At 47.9% G+C, this 19,790-nt stretch overlaps 4 protein-coding genes across 6 annotated transcripts; all 4 read right to left on the bottom strand.

The window, feature by feature from the left end:
* Positions 1–68: 68 nt before the first annotated feature.
* LOC108074087 (glutamyl aminopeptidase) lies at positions 69–11,068 on the bottom strand. 3 transcript variants are annotated; one of them, XM_017165970.2, is made up of 7 exons: positions 10,938–11,068; positions 10,464–10,876; positions 9,125–9,495; positions 1,725–2,687; positions 1,526–1,669; positions 969–1,460; positions 69–912 (listed from the first exon to the last, which is right to left on the bottom strand). In XM_017165970.2, the coding sequence occupies exons 1-7, from the start codon at positions 10,948–10,950 to the stop codon at positions 237–239; spliced, it is 3,072 nt and encodes a 1,023-aa protein (XP_017021459.1). In that variant the 5' UTR covers positions 10,951–11,068; the 3' UTR covers positions 69–236. The 3 variants fall into 3 exon arrangements, with proteins under 3 accessions (XP_017021459.1, XP_017021458.1, XP_070142708.1); XM_017165969.2 differs by lacking the exons at positions 9,125–9,495; positions 10,464–10,876; positions 10,938–11,068 and adding exons at positions 2,819–3,305; positions 3,958–4,393; positions 8,555–8,621; XM_070286607.1 differs by lacking the exons at positions 9,125–9,495; positions 10,464–10,876; positions 10,938–11,068 and adding exons at positions 2,819–3,305; positions 3,958–4,395.
* Positions 9,749–10,205, bottom strand: LOC108074089 (uncharacterized). The gene is made up of 2 exons (XM_017165975.3): positions 10,105–10,205; positions 9,749–10,041 (listed from the first exon to the last, which is right to left on the bottom strand). The coding sequence occupies exons 1-2, from the start codon at positions 10,130–10,132 to the stop codon at positions 9,839–9,841; spliced, it is 231 nt and encodes a 76-aa protein (XP_017021464.1). The 5' UTR covers positions 10,133–10,205; the 3' UTR covers positions 9,749–9,838.
* Positions 11,069–11,394: 326 nt separating the features above from the next.
* LOC108074108 (glutamyl aminopeptidase) lies at positions 11,395–14,841 on the bottom strand. The gene is made up of 6 exons (XM_017166005.3): positions 14,466–14,841; positions 14,049–14,404; positions 13,839–13,983; positions 13,244–13,777; positions 12,241–13,175; positions 11,395–12,176 (listed from the first exon to the last, which is right to left on the bottom strand). The coding sequence occupies exons 1-6, from the start codon at positions 14,652–14,654 to the stop codon at positions 11,498–11,500; spliced, it is 2,838 nt and encodes a 945-aa protein (XP_017021494.1). The 5' UTR covers positions 14,655–14,841; the 3' UTR covers positions 11,395–11,497.
* A 416-nt stretch (positions 14,842–15,257) lies between these two features.
* LOC108074100 (glutamyl aminopeptidase) lies at positions 15,258–18,800 on the bottom strand. Its single transcript, XM_017165995.2, has 7 exons — positions 17,478–18,800; positions 17,321–17,418; positions 16,937–17,254; positions 16,744–16,862; positions 16,586–16,671; positions 16,110–16,515; positions 15,258–16,038 (listed from the first exon to the last, which is right to left on the bottom strand). Exons 1-7 carry the CDS (start codon positions 18,769–18,771, stop codon positions 15,390–15,392), a joined length of 2,970 nt encoding a protein of 989 aa, XP_017021484.1. The 5' UTR covers positions 18,772–18,800; the 3' UTR covers positions 15,258–15,389.
* Positions 18,801–19,790: the final 990 nt, after the last annotated feature.

Genomic DNA, 19,790 nt, shown 5'->3' with positions numbered 1-19,790 from the left:
GAGCACTTGCATACATATGAGGAGAGATTAAGCTTAGCTTGCTTTAATTTAATAAAAACAATTAAGAATCATTTTTCTATCTTGTATTTTCTTCAAAAATATCATACGCATTCACAATTCTTCGTTCACATTTGAAATGCAATAGCTGCATTCGTTAGCTAAGACTATGTTTCAATTCCATTGGTAGTTTTTACATTATTGATATTTTACAGGGTGCCAATGGCTGGATTGGCGACTCATTGGATGCGATTGGTGGCGGAGGACTGCTGGACATAGCTGGCCAACCATTCGCCCACCTTGTCCTTGTTCACCGCCAGCCACTTGATGTTGGCCTTCACCGCCTCCAAGGCCTGCTGGCGGGCCGCAGTTCCGGCTCCCGCCTCGGGATACTTGGCAAAGAATTGCTCCATCTCCTCCAGCTTGGTTTGCGTGGAGAAGCGAGCCGTGATGGTGGGAATCAATCGACCCAGGGTACGTTCATTGATGCCGAAGCGCGCCACCAGCTGCTCCCAGTTCTCGCGGACATAGTCCCAGACCAGGCTCTGACCCACTGGATTGGTGGAGATGTAACCCAGCAGCGTGAAGTAGTCCTGGCGACGCACCTTGGTCTCGTCAGCGGCCCAGGTGATATAACGCTGCAGCAGCCAGGGCACTCGCACGGCGGCCAGGCAGTTCATCAGCTTCAGCTTCTCCTGGGCATCGCTCTCGTCCAAATACAGCTGCCATACCTGATCCCAGATCACCTGGGTGTTGACCTGCTGCATACCGTAGTAGTAGACGACGTCCCTGACATCGGGACTGGGTCTGGTCTCCGGACTGGCCAACCACTGGTTAAACAGCGTAACAGCCTGCTGCAGGGAGCTCGCATGACCCAGGCTGCAGGCTGAACTAAGAACCTTGATGCGAAGGCGACTGTGAAAGATGAAATAATTAAAGTTAGGAAAGAGCTTTCAGTTTGGGTGCCTTACTTTTCCAGGTGATCGGTGCCCACGGTGAAGGTCACCCGCTCTACAATGGGCGTTAGCAGCTTGAGGGCGTAGGTGGTGAAGTCGCTGAACAGATCTGTGTAGTAGACGAGGTTGCGCAGGGTAGCCAGCGAGGAGGTGCCCACGCTCCAGGGCACATAGTCGACCTCGCTCTCCAGGTAAGTGCTCAGGTCCAGAGCCACGGCATAGTCCAGCTGTCCGGCAGCGGCCAAGGTGTTGGCATCGTTCAGCAGGTGAGCACGATCAGCGGTGCTGAAGGTCTCGCGTGACGCCTTCAGGGCACTTGTAAGAGCTGCCCACTGTTCATTGGCATAGTTCACACGGTAGTATCCAACCTGATCCTTGTTGAACTTGATCCAGGTGGGTTCGCTGGTCAGCGTTATGCTGACTTCGTTGTCATTGTGATTGAAGATCGTGGACTGAACTTCGGTGTTGATGCTGCTGGTGTAGGTAATGGGAATCGACCAACGGTAGCTAAAATGAGGAGTAAGCGAGGATTTTTAGCAAAATTACATAAAAGTACAACTAATCCCACTTACTTGAAGGAAGAGGCCTCCGCTTCGGCTGCATAGTCATCCTCATTGGCCAGGAAACGCTTCTGGGTAAGCCTGTAGGTGGTGCCACTCTTCTCCACCTGGACAACTGGGAGACCCATCTGCTCCGTCCAGGTCTTCATTATCAGTCTGTAAGTTATGGGGGATTAGACAAGGAACTTGATGGAATTACCGATCCACTTACTTAACATCAAAGTCCAGACCCTCCTCCTCCTCAATGGCTGTGAGGTAGTCATCCGTGGTGGCAGTGCTGTAAATGTGACGTCTCAGGTAGCGAGTGGTGGCATTCTTCAGCTTGGGCTCGCTCACCAGGTTCTCCAGCATGCGAACCAAGGCGGCGCCCTTGGAGTAAGTGATGGTGTCAAAGTACTCCGTGATCTCGGCGGGGCTCTGAATGGACTTGACAATGGGATGGGAAGCCAGAGTCGAGTCGATGGTCAATACTGGGTGCAGCTCCTCGGTCACAAACTGATTGTCCATGTCCCAATCCGGGTGCATGTGCTTCACGCCCTTGTACTCCACGAACGAGGCAAAGCCCTCGTTCAGCCAGAGGTCGCTCCACCAGTTCATGGTCACCAGATTGCCGAACCACTGGTGAGCCAACTCATGGGCCACCACGATGGCCACACGTTGCTTGTTCACGCTGGAGCTGGTCGCTTCATCGTACAGAAGAGCGGTCTCCCGGAAGGTGACCAGTCCCCAGTTCTCCATGGCACCAGACACGAAATCGGGTATGGCCACCAAGTCCAGCTTCGGCAGCGGGTACGAGGTGTTGAAGTAGTCGATGTAGTAGGCTGTGACTCCAGCTCCCGTGTCCAGGGCATATTGGGTCTTCTCCACCTGGGCAGGTGGGGCATAGACACGCAGCTCAATGGTACTTCCCTCCACGATGGTGCTCTTGTAGGCGAAGTCAGAGACCACAAAGGCGGCCAGGTACGTGCTCATGGGCACTGTCTCCTGGAAGGTCACCTCGGTGAGATCGCCATTAACATATTCGCTGTCAACCGGCATGTTGGACAGAACATGGTACTCATCGCCACTGGGACGGGCCACGGTGATGGTAAACTGAGCCTTCAAGGCAGGCTCATCGAAGCAGGGGAAGGCCAGTCGGGCGTAGGTTGGCTCGAACTTGGTGCTCATAATCGATCTGGAACGGGAGGATATCAAATGTTAGCAGGGTAATGTAGAAATTTACTTTATAAACTTAATGTTAGTGGGTTAAACTAGTTAAAGGCTACGTTAGATTGTTAGTCTTGGTTGGTTAGCAGCTCAGGCTACCTGGTGCGGTTCTTCAGCTTGTCCAGATAGGAGCTCTGGTACATTCCCGTGATCCGATCAATCAGCGATCCACTGAAGTTGAGGCTCAGCGAGTAGTTGCCCACTTCCAGGGGCTGATCGAACTCTGTGACCCAGTACTCGAACTCCGGATGGGCGAAGGTCAGCGCTGGGATAATGCTCTTTAGCGGTGCTCCCGATTCGTCCAGGCGCTGCACCTCCACGGTGCTCACGTTCAGCTGCTTGACGTGGACGGGAATAAATGCAATGGGCTCCAGCACCTGCAAGCTGATGCTAATGTTGCCGGAGTAGTTCTTCTGCTTGAGATCGGGGCGCAGTTGCAGGCGGTACTTGCTGGGCCTGATTTGCTGGGGCAGCCGGAATCCCAGATTCTGGAGCACCTTGCTGGCGACTTTGATGGAGGGCGCTAAGGTGGCCATGGCGTGGGCCTTGCTGCTGTCGGGCACTTGCGTGGTATAGGCTCGGTTATCTGGTGGTGTGGTGTGCGATTTAACAGCGGTTTAATAATCACTGAATGGTTGTTGGGCGCCTAAATTAACTATCTTTCCTAATCAGTCTCAATAAAAAGCTCAGCTAAAACAGTGTGACCCTACCACAGGAAGATATAAAAAATATGCTTCGTAACGTAAATAAGCTTTCAGCGGCGACCAGAACCCAGGTTGGGAAATTGGTTCGATAGGTATTTATGGCAGTAATTAAATTAATTATATGCAAAGATTGGGGTTTTGCTTATAAATTAGCAGTATTTATATTTAAATAAGTACTTGCATTAAATTAGTACATTTAAATCTGGTTTCTCAATTATTTTATCCAATATACTTTTGAACGTGCAACAAGTGGCTATCGATAACTGCCTATCAGCTCAACGAATATCGTACCGTAAAAACTGCGCGCCATATTCAAGCTTGATTTAAAAAAACTGTTAGAGTTTCTTAGCATTTTTAAACATTTTTGTGAACAATCTGACAACTAAAGAAAGGCTCACTCAACGCAGCTTTTTCTGTTTATAAAAGTAAACAAAAACTATTACAGAAAACTGCCGCTTTTAGTTGCTTTCTAGTTCTATTTATGCTCTAAATAAAGACTCTTTCACTAATCTGAGACTGAAGCAAAACACCAACCTGCAAGGACGCTGAGTATAGGCTTTGTGGAGAGCAATTGATCGCGGTCCACATACACTGTGCGAAAAGCCCCGTCCGAGGCCAACTGTGAGCTGTTTGCAGCGAATTGCTGCTGCTGCTGTTGCCTTTGGTGCTCGTCGGCAATGTTCTTGCCAACGTAGACGAGGGCGCCCAGTAGGAAGCCACAGAGCACCAGAAGGAAGACGCAGAAGGCGGCCAGGGTGAGGATCGTGTTGCTTGGGGCCTTGTGAGGCCGGTTGGTGTCCTTGATCCGGTGATTGTCGTCTGTGGAGAGACTGCTGCGCGGGCGGACGTTTTTCGCTGAATACATGATTTCTCTTCCTTTTATTTTTCCCTTCGATTCGTATTTATTTTCCACTTATTTACACACTGGGTAGAGATGGTTGAATGCTGTATGACTCTGCGTTCTGAAACACTAAATGCCTGGGAACATTATATTAGGGCTTAACTCTGGGTGTCACTGTCGCGATCTGCACTCTGTTAACTGTAGTTTTATTTTGAACCGAATGCCACAACTTCATAAAAATCTATTGTGTCATCGGCGAGGTAATTCGAGAGCATCATAAAGCGTCTCCGCGTACTGAATTACATGCGCCGCCGCTGCCATCATCAGTTTTTATAATCTCCGAGCGAGCTGCTTATAAACAAACCCGGCTTTTATGGACAGCGGCCCAGCTTCCGTCACTCCATCTCTCCCGGTGGAGATTGCCTAAATTTTGTCTCGCTGCAGATCAATCAGATGCCTGTAATTTGAGGCCCGTACCCTGCTCTCTCTCCTGATCACCCTCCACCGGTCACGTAATGAAGTTGGTCACTCAATGAAATTGTTACAAGAAATACCCGAAGCCATGTTTTAGTTTTGTTTAGTTGGTGTTGGAATTGGAATTGGAGTCGGAATAATTGGGCTGGCTAACCGCAAAAGTTGCATTACATCCCCGGGCTTGTCGCAATGATACGGCGACCACCGCAGGCCACTTTCTACCGAGGCGTTGGTGTCTTTGTCCGGAAAAGTATGATATCCCATGACTTAAACTCAATCAATTGTTAATTTCTTATTCAATGATAATCATAAAAGCAGTTTGATCTCTCATAAAATAATAATCTCTAGTCCAAATAAAGCTTAGTTGAGATCACTATTAATCAGCATAGTTTCTTGCAGTGCAGTATTGATTGACGGATAGCTAGAGGTTGTTGCCTTTTTGCCAGTCAATTTGCCGGGCAGATTTACGAGGAGTATCTGGCAACAAATCTGCAGAGTTTGTGAGATGGGAAGAAATTGCAGATGCCATTATTAGCAATGGAAATGAATTGAATTGGCCGTGGAGCCGTGGAGCTTTTGCTTTGACAATTATGTCAGGATGAAGGAGTACCCATCAGGCATATATTAAGCGGAGAACCGTATACAATGCAGCTGCAACATCCCACCCGACCGCCATTCATCTCACATTGTGCGAAATGAGGAATTCGAGACTGCAGAATATGCTAATTTTCACCAGCCGCCGCCTGGCAATTGTCTCTGATATACCCATACCCATACCCATGCCCAGGCCTAATCCCCTCGCATCTGCCGTGGATCGCGGAGCCATCCGATGATGTAATGCTGACTCAATTAGGGAGCGCGCATCGCGCACAAAAGCCACCGCACATTGGCGGCAACCAAATTGCATGACTGCCACCTTATGAGCGGCTGAATATACAGCCAGAAGATCTGCAGACAATGGCAGCTGGCACATAGGTTGGGTCTAGATATATGTGACTCCGACTCGGACACGCCCCACTGCATCTACATCTACGTGGATGTCTTCGCATGGAGCCGATGAAGCGTTGATCGCGGGGCACATGTCATAGCAGAACCGTTCTCATGCTCCGCTAATGAGTCGCACACATTTTCACTTCTTTGAAGATCGAGTTTAATGATCACAAAATATACAGTGGAAGACTCTTGCTAATAAACAAACCGCTAAATGACCTTTCTTGAAAGTGAGCCTACTTTATTATTTCTGACTGTCTCTTGAACCTGATATATAATTTTAAAACACACAGAAACAAATTTATTTATTCTCAAAAATGTTGACTGTCTTTCTAACCTGTTATCGAAATGAATTAATTCCAGAAAAGAATTTTGTTTACTCCACAAAAGAACCAACTTGAATATTAAAAATTAGAAATTGAAAGCTTTTAATTAAAACACGTTCTTTGACCATTTTTAAGGTCATAACTTTCACAGTACTCACAGCCTGGCGACGAGTAATAGCCGCAAAAATGGAAATCGCTTGGCTTTACGTGACAAGTGCGCCCCAGAAACACCCAAAACACAAAATAAAATACTGATACTGAGGAGTAAAAAACCCAAACACACAGCCCATTACACCCGCCATGGGATGGCACTTGATAAAGGTCGCCTTTACGTGCCTGCCATTTACGATATTCACAAAGGAAAAATTAAAATAAAAATAAAAACAATAAATAAGGGGGAAGACACAAGGTGGACAAAGAAATGATTGCCACAATTTGCATGTTTGGGGTTAACGGTATGCGAAATAAGTTTACTATCAATCAAATAGTTGCATAATAGCCAACAAAGGGCAGGCAATCAATTTAGTGTTAAGACATTTTAGCCTTGGCAATATTTTATTTTAAATAGAGTTTAGTTTACAAAATGTAAATATTTTACTTTCTCGTATAAATCACAAATATTACTAAGTAAATCAACATTTGGACAGTTTAATTGCTTAGAGAATTTGAAATATATAAATCAATTCAAGAAGAAAAACGAGAGTACTATATAACAACAAATTTGTGTATACACTTGGACTCTATTTATCAATTAAAAACAATTATATTGTCTCAATAAAAATTATTCTCCATGGCTTTTGATAATTTGAACCTTTGAACCAAAAAAAAAGAATGAATTCATGAATTTTTAATGGGATATTGATGGGATATTATTTAAGTCACACCCCCCCAAAAGGTGTCAAATGTCCTATTAGCACCAAATTCCAATTAAAATACAACACCCTTCACTTTCAAAGGTTCTTTCTCACACCTGAGTGAAATTTCTATATTTTTTTGTTCGCCCAAGAAGAACAAAAAAGAAATCAGTGTCAATGAAAATGAAAAAAGATTTGACCACTGGCTGCGCTTCGACTGAACTTTTGAAGAACAAAACAAAACGAGAAATGAGGTGGAGATGGAGAAACCAGAGGGGAAGAGAGGGAATACTACGACAACAAGTTGCTTGCCAGTCAATGATGTCGACCCATTTCGCTCCGGCCTTTTCGAAGAAAGTAATTTCTCAGCGGCCATTGAGTATCCGCCGCATTCGGGTTGTAAACACGGCGCATTTCTTGGCCAACAGGCAGGCAGGCAAGATACACGGCGGAAAATGAATTATCATTTAAGATCACTAAACGCAATTTAATTTAATTTAAAATTTCATTAAAATCTACAAAATTTGCTGTCTTCACTAATGGCTCATTAGTACTACAAAAAATTAACCAGTTCATTGTATTTCACATTAGTAAGACACTTTTTAATACAAAGTTCAATGTATTCTATAAATAAATTATACTTTTAAAAATGTTTTAAACTGGTTTTAATTCTTGTTGTTTTAAATATGAAATGAATATATGATATGTGATTAATTTTAAATCAATTAAATAAGTTCATTCATAACCATTTAAACGATAATTCGATTTTTAAAGTTTCTATCAGCTCAACAATTTTTGTAGATGATAAATCCAAAAGACATTTCAAAGCAAGAAATTTCAAACATATACTCCGATATCTCTTTAAAAACCAAGCTTATAGAAATGTCACGTTCGCTGGCTTTCAAATCAAAAGGTTTCTGCTGAGGGAGATTACTAATAAACTAGCAGTTTCGATGGAATTTTTTCCAGTGCAGCGGCAGTGGCCGATTTAAGGCCAAGAACTTGCGCGGCAAGTGAACTATGTATGCATTTGGCTCCAAGCCTGTTTGCAGCAGGGGGAAGGGGCACCCGGCGGGGCCATCAGGGAGCGGTGCAACCTGTTTGATTTTAGCCATGTGGAGTTCGTTCTGCGCTGGCCAGTTGTTTTTATCGATAACTGTGACTGTTGAAAGTCAAAGTTGGCATAGAATCCGGTGGTCGCATTTCAGCAAATATTAAAATTAGTAACCGCCTCAATGCCTCCAATTAGAACTCGAATGCTCGATCGCCTAACGGGCTAACTCAATGACAATGGCACAAAAAAAAAAACATGATATATACGGATCGTACGCTTCAAAGCTTTCGGGTGGCGATTCAACGGTATCTGATTGATCTGGGCCACTTATTATTATCTATTATTTTTGTCACATTTCGCACTATGCCGATTCTTGGCTATTTACAGTTGGAATCCGAATCAGAATCACAGCTTTACGAGTCACGTTTTCCGGAGCAACGGCATTAATTGTCACTTTGCCGGGACCGCGTCCGGACACTGTTCTCTCTCGGCTAATTTGATAACGGCAATTGGCGGACAGCACTCATTCTTGATTCAAATCGGAGGCGCGCACTCAAGATGGTCAAAGAGGGGGAGCGAGGGGTATACGCACAGCGGCAAATTGAGATCGGTTACCAAGACGCGACCGCTCATCTGCGACCGTCGCGCTTAGCTTTCAACTTCCAACTGAAGCCTCGCTCAAAAGCCGTCGCGTTCGCCGAGCTTCGCTGGAAAGCTCTCCCAGCTGATCGCCGGAGACCGGCTTTTTTGTGGCCACAACAAGCCGTAAACTCCTCTGTCTCGATGGGTATGAGGGGTATTCGCCAGGGGGTACACTTGTGGTCAATAAACTAGGTTTAAAATTTCTAGAGGGTCTTCAATTGTAATCAACTTTTGCAATTGAAAAAATTATTTTAAAAATATGTTTAAGTATCTTAATAAATAATATATATCTTAACAAATATTTGACAATATATGGTTGAATAATTTAACCCTTCAAATATGTAACTAGAGGTTTTAAAAGCTGTTTTAGCTACTATAAAAAAAATTATGCTGAATATGTAAAATTTATAAAACTCTGAAAAGGAAAGATAATAAAGAGACATAACGGTTTCCCCCAATCTTAACAATTTCATATTACAGAAAATCTTACTAAATAAAGATATATGAGTTTCCTACTCACTTGACATTTCCGCTGGCATCCGTGTAGTTGCTGATATAGCTTCCAGTGAGGCTGGTCAGGTTGCAATCAAAGCTTGCGGAGAGTGTGTAGGCCTTGTTCAAGCTCAGCACTTCCCGCAGCTTGATGAGCAGCAGCTGGCGGGTATCATCCTGGGTAACGCTGTCGACGGCAACGCGCATGCGCGCCATCATATTCAGAATGCTGATGCTGTGGACATTGAGGTCCAGGGAGTGCAGGACGATCAGGTTGGTCACCTCATTCAGCTGGAACTGGATGGAAATGGTGCCGGTGCACTCGCCAGTCTTCAGGTTGGGCTCGTAGTAGAGCCTGTACTTGATGGGCCTCAGCTCGGTGGGCAGGCGCCACTCAATCTGCGGGAGTTGTAAAGATTATTCCGTATCCAGGCTATCGATAATAAGTTGCCCTATAAAGCGATCAATTCAGCGATAAAGCGGCGATAGGGAAAGGGGAATAATGTTTGGCTCAAGTCATAAACCAAATGGACTTCGTTGCAGTAATTTAAAACTTTAAAGGGGAGCTATAAGGGTGACTAAGTAATATGATTCACAAATACTTGTTCACATTTAAAATAAAGTATAATTACAATTATTTAATGACTCAAAGTTTAAGAGTTTGCAAATGTATAAATTTATTGAGCTAAGGAAAACACTTTTAGAAACATTTCGTATCATAAATTATCCCTCAAAACCCCCTCTAAGTGGTTGAGCCTCTTATGTCAGATGTGACGGTCCTCAAGTGACTTTGGATATAGTCCTCGAGCACATCCAACATCCGCTTGGCCTCGTCCAGCTCTATCCACAGGTTATCCCTGTGAACGATCACAACTACGAGGGCAACGATCAGGCAGGTGGATAGCAGGCCGAAGAATATAGCCACGCGTTCAGCGGTGAACAAGTCTATGAAAACATATATATCCTAAAGTTGTGGTAAATCGAATATCCTTTGATAGACATAAATACCCTTAAACTTCTCCGTTAGGTGGCCCATTTTCGAGACTCTCTACTGGGTGTTGTTCGCAACTAAACTGACTTAACTAAACCGTAAAATGAACCAATTTCTGGACGCAACAAAAAGTTTTACTAAGATAAAAATACAAAGAAATAAACGTTTCCTCGGGCGATAAGCACTCGAAGCCGAATTGGTGGTCATGCCGACTTTACGACCACCGATGACCAATGGGTCTATCCTAGCTGGGGTTTTTTCCAGCACTAATTAGCGCTTGAGTATATCACTTGACATGTTCTTCATGTTCTTCTTCACATGTTCAATGATATTTAAAGGATGTATACACATCCTAGATACATTTTACTACACTTACCGCATCCGGATCGGGAAGTCCTGTTGGCAGAGTCGGGTAAATGGGAGCAGTGCTGGTGGAGGTAGAGCCGCCACTAGGAGTGGTGGCCCCCGAAGCAGTGGTGCCACCTCCTGGCGACGTTTCGCCACCAGGAGTTGTGATGCCACCAGGAGTTGTAATGCCACCGGGAGTTGTAATGCCGCCAGGAGTAGTGCCACCGTCATCGTCAGTTGGCCTGTTGGGATCCTGGGTAGGAGTGGTGATCGTTGTAGTGGAAGTGGAGGTGGTGTCCGCTGTTAGGGCGTCGATTTTGTCAAGGGCATCCTGCAGATCGTTCTCCAGATCCGCATTCTGAACTGCCAGCACAATGGTGGAGACACAGAAGGCCGTGGTGGCCAGGCCCAGAAAGATGGCCACTGCCTTGACCGTAAGCCCTGCGCGAATCACAAATTAAGAGTTCAAATCAAGATCCCTATTCCATAATGTCAAACTCACAGGCAAAATGCATTTCAAGGGATCCTGATTTCTCCTTTTTACCGGAACACTGTCGCGACTGCTTCCTTCAGGCTGGAAGCCGAAATGGAAACTGAATGCAAGTAGCGAATCTGACCCCACAATTTGGACTTCATAAACCCGGCCAGATTGCTAACCACTATCTAGACGGGCTATACAACTCCGTGTCCAGATAAATACGGTTTATAAGCCACCATAACGTGGTCCGTGGTCCGTGGTCCTTTACACTTACGTTAATAGCCTTATGTTTATGTTTATAGCAAGGCCATATATCGGCATTTATGGCTGGACAGTCTCGTCTCCATGGAAATTACAATTACGCACGGTCATGATTCCGTATTCTGACCATATACGATATCGAAACATAACCCGTATCTGTGGCCATTCCTGAGGGCTATAAAAATCGCCATACGCCCGGATAAAATTGAAATTTTCATGGTTTTATTTATGGTTTGATTTGGAATTTTATTTTATTGAACTCAAGCGGAAATTTCACAGGCTTATGCAATTCTAATTAGTGCCCAATTGGCTTGTTTTGGGTTTTACAATTGGTTTTTCGCGGTCAGCAGCGGCGAGGCGGTGCCGCTCAGCCAGTCGGTGATGTCAGCGCGGTTCCTGGCCAGCCACTCGATGTTGTACTTGATCGTCTCGACGGCCTCCAGCCGGGAGTTGGCTCCGGCTCCGGCCTCCGGGTACTTGGCGTAGAACTGCTGCACCTCCTCTAGCTTCACGGTGCCGGCAAAGTTCTGAGTGATCTGGGAAATCAGGCGGCCAAAATTCCTGTTTGTCAGGGTGAAGCGCGCCGAGAGCTCGGGCCAATGCTCGCGGTAGTACTCCCACACTACGGGCTCACCCACCGGATTGGCAGCAATGTTTTGCACTAGGGTAAAGTAGTCCTGCGAGCGCACGATGCTCTCGTCGTAGCCCAGATCCAAGAAGTTGAACAGTGTCTGGGCATCTCGAGAGCCCGCCAGACCGTACATCATCTTAACACGCTCACTGGCGTCGGCTTCGTCCAGGAAAAGAGCGTACAGCTGCTGCCAAGAAGACTGGCTGCTGGACTCCTGAATGCCGTAGTAGTAGACGATCTCTCGGAGATCGGGCGATGGCCTGGCGGTCGTGGGGTTTTGCAGGAAGGCGTTGAAGCGGGTGGAAGCCTGCTCCAGGCAATCGGGCAGGCCAAGGGCACAGGCGGCGGACAGGATCGAGACCCTCAAGCGACTGCAGAAAAGTACAAGACAAGTTAAGTGAAGATATACCCTTCCGGCTGGACTTAATTACATACTTTCTCAGGTGATTGTTGGCATCTACAGTCCAGCCCAACTCCTGGTAAATGTTGGCTAGGAGGCTCCTGGCGTAGGTGAGATAGGACACGTATCCCTCACTGAACATGAGGCTGCGGTGGATGGCGATCAACTTGTTGGCCGCCACATACCAGGGCACAAAGTCCTGCTCCTGGGCCAGGTAGCCGGTCATCTCCAGCGGCACGATGTACGAAAGCTGGCTGGCATCTGCCAGGGCAAAGGCATCGTTAAGGAGGTGGGCTCGGTCGGCGATGTCGAAGCGACTGGGATCAGTGGTCAGCTGCTGGATGAGCAGGGTCCAGAGGCTCTCCTCATAATTGACCCGGTAGTAGCCCGTCTGATGGACATTCAGCTTGATCCACTCAATGTCGCTGTCCAAAGCAATGCCCACGGAGTCCACATCGTAATCGTAGACCACACTGCTCACACTACCATCTTCCCAGGTGGAGGCAGTGTAGGTGATAGGAACACTCCATTTATAGCCAAACTCGCTATCCTCGGGCTCCTCCTCGTAGCTGGCTGGGTTGGAGAGGAATCGCTGCTGGGTAACCAGGAAACCGGCGGATGTCTTCGATACATTTAGCACTGGATAACCCATCTGGTTGGTCCAGGTAAGCATCAGCTTCTTAACGCCCAAAGCGGGCACCACAGCGTCTACTTCGGTGAGGAAATCATCGGTTACCGTGTTCTGGAACTGATGCTTCACCAGATAATTGGTCACCGCCTCCTCGAAGTTCTCGGCGCCCACGTAGGTTTCCAGCATGCGGATCACGGAGCCGCCCTTCTCATAGCTGATGGTGTCGAAGATGGCACTGATCTCGGCGGGAGTGTCAACCTGCTGCACAATGGGATGCGAGGAAAGCTTGGCGTCGTACAGCAGAACGGGATGCAGGGCGATGATCTGGAACTGTTCCAGCTAGAAGGGGAATAAAGAAGGTAAGTAATTTCGATTTTCAGATGCAAGTCAAGGCCTTGGAACCCTACCATTCCCCAGTCCGAGTGCACTGCGTTGACTCCCTTGTACTGCATGTAGCGGGCGAAGCCCTCATTTAGCCAGATGTCGTTCCACCACTGCATGGTGACCAAGTTACCGAACCACTGATGCGCAATCTCGTGGGCCAAGACGCCGGCAATTGATTGCTTGTTAAGAGTAGAGCTGTAACTGGAGTCGTAAAGCAGAGCGGTCTCCCGGTAGGTGACCAGGCCCCAGTGCTCCATCGCATTCGAGGAGAAGTCGGGAATGGCGGCCATGTCCAGCTTGGTCAGGGGATAGGCCACCTTATAGTATTGGATATAGTACTCCGTGACCGCTGCTCCAAACTCCAGAGCAAACTCCACCTTGTCGATCTGATGGGACGTGGCGTAGGCCTGCATGGAGAAGTCTTCACCGATGCCATTCGCCCTGACCGTTGTTTCTTGTGAGGCAAAGTCGGAGACGATGACGCACACCAGGTAGGTGCTCATCTTTACAGTACTCTCGAAGATGGCCTCAGTATAATCGCCCAAGTAGTTTGATTCCTAAAGGGGTTTTTCTTGGATTTATCGCTGGGTTGTGGCTATAACTTAAGGGTGATCTTACGATTTCTTTCATGTTGGAGATGGCATGGTAGGAGCCACTGGGATGAACCACTGTTATGGCAAAGGTGGCCTTCATTGCGGGCTCATCAAAGCAAGGGAATCCCTGGCGGGCATAGACGGGCTCGAATTGCGATGTGGATATGTTTCTGGTTTTGAAGATATTATATAAGTCTTAGCATACTTTCAGGCTTAAGCAAGAAATGTCTTTTACCTCTGCGCTCCCGCCTCGTTCTGGTAGGTGCTGCTGTAGAGGCCCACAAGCTTGTCCTTCATCTGTCCATTGAATATGATGCCCAGGGTGATGCTGGCATCCACCGGCAGCTCCTGTGTTAGAGTGATTATCAAGAACTGGCGCTCCGTCTCCAGCTCAAAGCTCTCCACTTCACGGTTTAGGACATAGACACTCGTGATTTCAAGCAGGTATGAGTGCAGGATAATCTGGTTGGTGGCCTCGACCACTGTGATGCTGATCCTCTCCTGGCCAGTGAAGGTTCCCGTTTCCAGGTCCGGATGCCAGTAGACCTCGTAGTGCGTGGGCACCAGAGCCGTGGGCAGGCGATAATCAATCTACAAATCGATTGGGGATTATCGTAATTTCATCGATTAACCTTTGCAGCTGATTACATACACTATCTTCCCGCTTCACCCGCTGGTTCTTTGCTCCGTTCCACTCCTCGAATATGTCGATCTTGCTCTGCACGTCCCGCAGATCCTGCTCCAGCTTCGCATTCTGCACAGCCACCACCACGGTGGCAGTGGCAAAGGCCACCACCGCCCAGGAGAGAACCACCTGTAGCCAATAGCCCGACAAAAACATCTTTGCAATCGCACCTATCGCGAGCGACTAACTAACGAAACTTTTGGACGTACTAACTGCTGGCCCAATAATGCGGCCATCACCGGCTCCAGTTGATTGTGTGCACTCGAGTCGTTTTATGTTCGCCCACACGATTGCGATAATAATTGGCCAAATAGCCAAGATTACGGTCAGAGCCAGGCGATAGTGTGAAATCCGGAGATCCAATGAAAGTGATTCATTTGTGGCAGCAATTGGGATAGAGGAGGATATCGATTCGATAACCGTGGCTAATGAGACCATAGAAAATAAACTACATCTTTACTGTTTTATCCGTAAAAATTGAAATGGTTCTGCAATTTAATCTTGCTCGAAATTGGTTGTAGTTTCTGCACAAAATTTGTTGTTAAAAATTCCAAAATCATGATTACACCATCCCCCTAGAAACTTTCCATTGAATATAAACTAAAGAACTGACATTTGTCCCCTTCATAAAGATCAATAAAATCTGGTATATTAATCAGCCCTAAACTTTATACTAACATTTTTAAGCTGCAACTTTGTTATCAGGCCACTAGCTTGCCCAATCAGCGAATGGATAATTGCTTATTTATAGAGCTGTAATTTGAGTTTTCCCAATAACTAGCTTATCTTTATTTCAGCCTGTTCGGCACATTTTTGCTTTATAATGGCAATTATACGAGTACGAGTTTAATGGGCAGCGTGGCCACAGAGCCACTTCCTCCTCGGGGCGCTCTACAGTTGCTGCTTGTCCAGCCAGGCGTCCACGCCCTCGAGGTTCTCGGCCAGCCACACGATGTTGTTCTTCACCGTCTCTAGGGCCCTCACGCGGGCAGCTGTTCCGGCTCCGGCCTCTGGATACTTGGCAAAGAACTGTTCCATCTCCTCGAGCTTGGTCTGAGTACTGAAGCGGGCTGTGATAGAGGGTATCAGGTTGCCCAAATAGCGCTCGTTGAGGCCAAAGCGATCCACTAATCGCAGCCAGTTCTCCCTGACATAGTCCCAGACCAGGGACTCGCCCACGGGATTCGCGGAAATGTAGGTGAGGCAGGTGAAGTAGTCCTGACCCCGCACGTACTCCTCGTTCCAGGCAAGATCAATGTAGCGTTGAAGCAGCCATGGAGACTGTACGGCAGCCAGTCCATACATCAGCTTGGACTTCTCGCTGGCATCGGCCTCGTTGACGAAAAGCTCCCACACAGTCTCCCACACTTCCTGGTTGCCCACGGAGAGGATTCCGTAGTAATAAACCGTCTCCCGGACATCGGGCTTGGGACGATCCTCAGGCTTGGCCAACCAGGTGGTGAACTGCTGTCCAGCTTCCGTGAGGCAGGACTCCAGGCCCAGGGAACAGGCGGCACTCAGAGCGGTGACACGAAGGCGGCTAGAGGGCGAGGCAGTTTAATAATCAATTTCAAAAATATATATATTTAACTCTGGGGGATATCCACTTACTTGTCCAAGTGATCCTCGCCCACCGTCCACGTCAGAGCCTTGTAAATGGGCTCGATCAGGGCAGTGGCGTACTTCTTGTACTTGGCATAGCTGCTCGTGTAGTACAGGGTCCTCTTCAGGGAGGTGAGACGCGTGGCGGCCACGCTCCAGGGAACATAGTCGGCCTCCTTGTCCAAATACCGGGTCAGCTCGAAGGCCGTTTCGTAGGGCAGCTGGGTGGAATCAGCCAGGGCGAAGGCGTCGTTCAGGAGGGAGGCCCTGTCGCCGGCGCTGAAGGAGCTCGGCTCGGCCACCAGCTGATCGGCCAGGGCGGACCACAGATCGGTCTCGTAATTCACCCGATAGTAGCCCACCTGATCGGCGTTGAACTTGATCCACTGGACGGCAGCCGGAACGGTTATAGTGACTGGCGAAGAAGAGATTCAGAGATCAGAGATGATGAGAGACTCGTCCCGCATATAAATGGCACCACTTACTTTCGCTCTGGCTGTAATAAAACCAGGCACGCTGCACCTCCGACTGTGCACTGGTGGTGTATGTGATGGGGATCGACCAGCGGTAGCTGTGCAAATAATGTATGTGCGAAAATCGCGATCAGATACCATCCGAACCATAAGTTCTGCTCCGAACTCACCTGAATTCCGAGGGCTCGTGATCTGCCTCATAGTCGTTCGGATTGGACAAGAAGCGCTTCTGCGTCAATTTGTATTCCGTGTCGGAGACCTTCTCGATCGTGACCACCGGCAGACCCATCTGCAAAATGGAAGAGACCCCCAAATCGAGTTGCAAAAAATATTCGCAAAAGAAACCTTTGGATTTTGGTTTACCTGCACCGTCCATGTGAGCATGATATCGGTGACATTATAGTCTAGATCCAGCTTATCGATCTCCGAGAAGAAGTTGTCTGTCTCGGCGGTGGAGTACTTGTACTGGTTCAAGTAGTTGGTAACCGCCTGGCGGAAGGTCGCCTCTCCCAGGAAGTCCTCCAACATGCGCACCAGGGAAGAGCCCTTGGAGTAGGTTATGGTGTCAAAGATCTCTGTGATCTGGTCGGGATTCTCTACTGTTTGGATGATTGGGTGAGACCCCAGGGTTCCATCCAGAGTGAGTACGGCGTGCAAGGTACTGATAATAAATTGATCCCGCTGTTTGGGTTAAAAATTCAGCGTAAGATGGGAATATTGTTTGTTAGTTTATTTTTAAATACTTGCCATTTTCCATTCTGGGAACACAGAATCCACGCCAAGGTACTCGATGAAGCTAGCGAAACCCTCATTTAGCCACAGATCGTTCCACCAGTTCATGGTTACTAAAAGGGAAAGTAATAATAATAATTAGTTTTTAAGATTAGTCATTGCATCCACCTACCCAGATTTCCGAACCACATGTGAGCAAACTCATGGGCGATAACGCTGGCTATCCGCTGCTTGTTGGTGGCCGAGCTTGTCTCAGCGTCGTAAAGGAGGGATGTCTCACGGTAGGTGACCAGGCCCCAGTGCTCCATTGCCCCGGATACAAAGTCTGGAATGGCTGCCATGTCCAGCTTGGGCAGCGGATACTCGATTTGGAAGTAGTCAATATAGTATTCAATCACACCCTTGCCCACATCGACGGCAAAGTCCACCTTGCTGATCTGCTCGGGAGTGGCGTACACACTCATCGTGAAGGTATCCCCAATGCTATTCGTATCAATGTCCACCTGCTTGGCGGTGAAGTCGGAGACGATGAAGCAGGCCAGGTAGGTGCTCATGGGCACACTTCTCGCGAAGGTGACCTCCTGGAAGGCACCCTGGCTCACACTGGTGGCCTCGTTCATGTTGGAAAGCGCATGATAGTCGCCCTCGGAGGGATGAACCAGCGTGATGGTGAACTCTGCCTTAAGGGCCGGCTCATCGAAGCAGGGAAAGGCCTGGCGGGCGTAGGTCGGCTCGAACTTGGAGGTGGCTATCCACTTACGACTTTCGTCCTCCTTCACGTACGACGAGCTGTACAGACCCACGATCTTGTTGGCCATCGAGCCCTCGAATCCGATGTGCAGCTGGATCACGCGGCCCTGCGTCAGGGGCTCGTTTAGCTGGAATATGAGGAACTCCCTGACGGCATCGAAGGATGTCTCCTGGACATCCAGGGTCTCACTGCCCGTATTCATCACGGCTACACTCGAGATGTTAAGGTTAAGTGAGTGCAGTACAATCTTATCGGTTGCCTCCGCAACTTGAATGGTAATGGTCTCCTGCCCATTGAACTCTCCGGTTTCAATGTTGGGGAACAGATATAGATCGTAGTGCGTGGGCACTAGGTTTCCAGGTAGTCTGTAGTCGATCTTCTCCTCAGGCGCTACGGTGGTGGCCGGAGATGCAGTCGATCCAGGAGAGGCAGTCGATCCAGGGGAGGCAGTAGACCCGGGACCCTCTGTCGGTTCCGGAGCCTCTGTGGGACCTGGCTCTGTGGTGCTGCTAGTGGTGCCCGGGTCTGCAGAACTCGTGGTCCCCGGAGCAGCCGTACTCGTAAACCCCGCCTCCAGCAGGTCCAGCTTCTCCTGGGCGTCGCGCAGGTCGCTCTTCAGGCTCGCCTTCTGGACGGCCAGGACGATGGTCGATACGGTGAAGGCGGTGAGCGCCAGGCTCAGGCCAATGGCCACCAGCTTGGCGGTGATAATCATGGCGACGGTCGCGTTAATCCAGCACGGGCCGCGTCCACGGCAAAACTGAGCGCTCCCCTAGCCGGCGGAGCGACAGGTAAGGTTGTCGGGAACTCAAGTGGGCCCCCTATATCTTAATTGGCTGCGTGCGTTGCAGATTGCTAATCTAATCGCAAGTCGTGAGCCGCCAAACACGGTATTAGCCGGGACACGGCTGTATGTACAGTGTTCTCGGCTGACAATCACCCAAATTTATGGACCCTGTCATGGCGCTTTGATTAAAGTTAGAAATGCCAAAGATCTGGCGCGTTTTTCCTTGACCAGTGTCGGAATTCCAAGCTGGCCGCTGAGCCCCGAGGAACTCCCGGTGTCAAGGCCCATATGTGTGCGAAGTACGCAGCCTGCCGAGACGGCAGACCAATTGAGCAAACTTCGGCTACCTGCGGTCCCTTAAGGATAGTGTCGTCCCTGTCTGGTTCTGTTTTACCCGGCGCTTAGGTCCTAAAAAACCCTTTTCCGGTGACACGGAAAGCCATACGAGAGACTGGCGGCGACCTAATTAGAGAATCGGTATTTTCATTGTGCTAAAACCCAAACATTCAAATTTCCGCACACGTTTTTGTGAGGCTAAGCCTGGAATTGACGTACTTATAATGACTTTTCCTTTTGTGCGATGGAAGCGGGAAGTTCTCCCTATAATAAACGCACCTTAATTACTATATAGATCTACATTCAAGTACGGATCTTTGTTGATTTTATAACCGCTTGTTCTATTTTATCTATGAAGTGCTAACGAGCGGCCATTATCAGGCGATTATTTTCAGGGTTAAGTCACGTTCAAGTTGAGATTTCACTTACTATCTTTTATACTTTTATTTCGATTCAATCAAATGAAGAATTTATAGCGTTTTAGCCTATCTTTGATTTGTTGAATTTATAGATTCAATTGAGTTATGACTGTTTTATAATTGTGCTATAAATTTGAGTCCATCTTTTGGCTATAAGTTTATCTGTCGGTTTCCCCCGGTTATAATATATTT

Source organism: Drosophila kikkawai, chromosome 3R (genome assembly GCF_030179895.1).
Source record: "Drosophila kikkawai strain 14028-0561.14 chromosome 3R, DkikHiC1v2, whole genome shotgun sequence".
In the NCBI taxonomy this organism is placed as follows: domain Eukaryota; kingdom Metazoa; phylum Arthropoda; class Insecta; order Diptera; family Drosophilidae; genus Drosophila; species Drosophila kikkawai.
Note: the sequence above shows the minus strand (reverse complement) of the source record. Positions and strands in the feature narration are given on the sequence as shown.

What these genes read in the sequence shown, in the direction of transcription:
- LOC108074087 (XM_017165969.2), bottom strand. Translation starts at nt 4,288, where the DNA reads ATGTATTCAGCGAAAAACGTCCGCCCGCGCAGCAGTCTCTCCACAGAC. An exon ending in TATACTCAGCGTCCTTGCAG is followed by an intron (nt 3,306 to 3,957) that starts GTTGGTGTTTTG and finishes CCACACCACCAG; the next exon opens with ATAACCGAGCCTATACCACG. An exon ending in AAGCTGAAGAACCGCACCAG is followed by an intron (nt 2,688 to 2,818) that starts GTAGCCTGAGCT and finishes CTCCCGTTCCAG; the next exon opens with ATCGATTATGAGCACCAAGT.
- LOC108074108 (XM_017166005.3), bottom strand. Translation starts at nt 14,654, where the DNA reads ATGTTTTTGTCGGGCTATTGGCTACAGGTGGTTCTCTCCTGGGCGGTG. An exon ending in GGGTGAAGCGGGAAGATAGT is followed by an intron (nt 14,405 to 14,465) that starts GTATGTAATCAG and finishes ATCGATTTGTAG; the next exon opens with ATTGATTATCGCCTGCCCAC. An exon ending in GCCAACAATCACCTGAGAAA is followed by an intron (nt 12,177 to 12,240) that starts GTATGTAATTAA and finishes ACTTTTCTGCAG; the next exon opens with TCGCTTGAGGGTCTCGATCC.
- LOC108074089 (XM_017165975.3), bottom strand. Translation starts at nt 10,132, where the DNA reads ATGGGCCACCTAACGGAGAAGTTTAAGG. An exon ending in CCTAACGGAGAAGTTTAAGG is followed by an intron (nt 10,042 to 10,104) that starts GTATTTATGTCT and finishes ATGTTTTCATAG; the next exon opens with ACTTGTTCACCGCTGAACGC.
- LOC108074100 (XM_017165995.2), bottom strand. Translation starts at nt 18,771, where the DNA reads ATGATTATCACCGCCAAGCTGGTGGCCATTGGCCTGAGCCTGGCGCTC. An exon ending in TGTTCCCAGAATGGAAAATG is followed by an intron (nt 17,255 to 17,320) that starts GCAAGTATTTAA and finishes TAACCCAAACAG; the next exon opens with CGGGATCAATTTATTATCAG. An exon ending in TGCTCACATGGACGGTGCAG is followed by an intron (nt 16,863 to 16,936) that starts GTAAACCAAAAT and finishes TCCATTTTGCAG; the next exon opens with ATGGGTCTGCCGGTGGTCAC.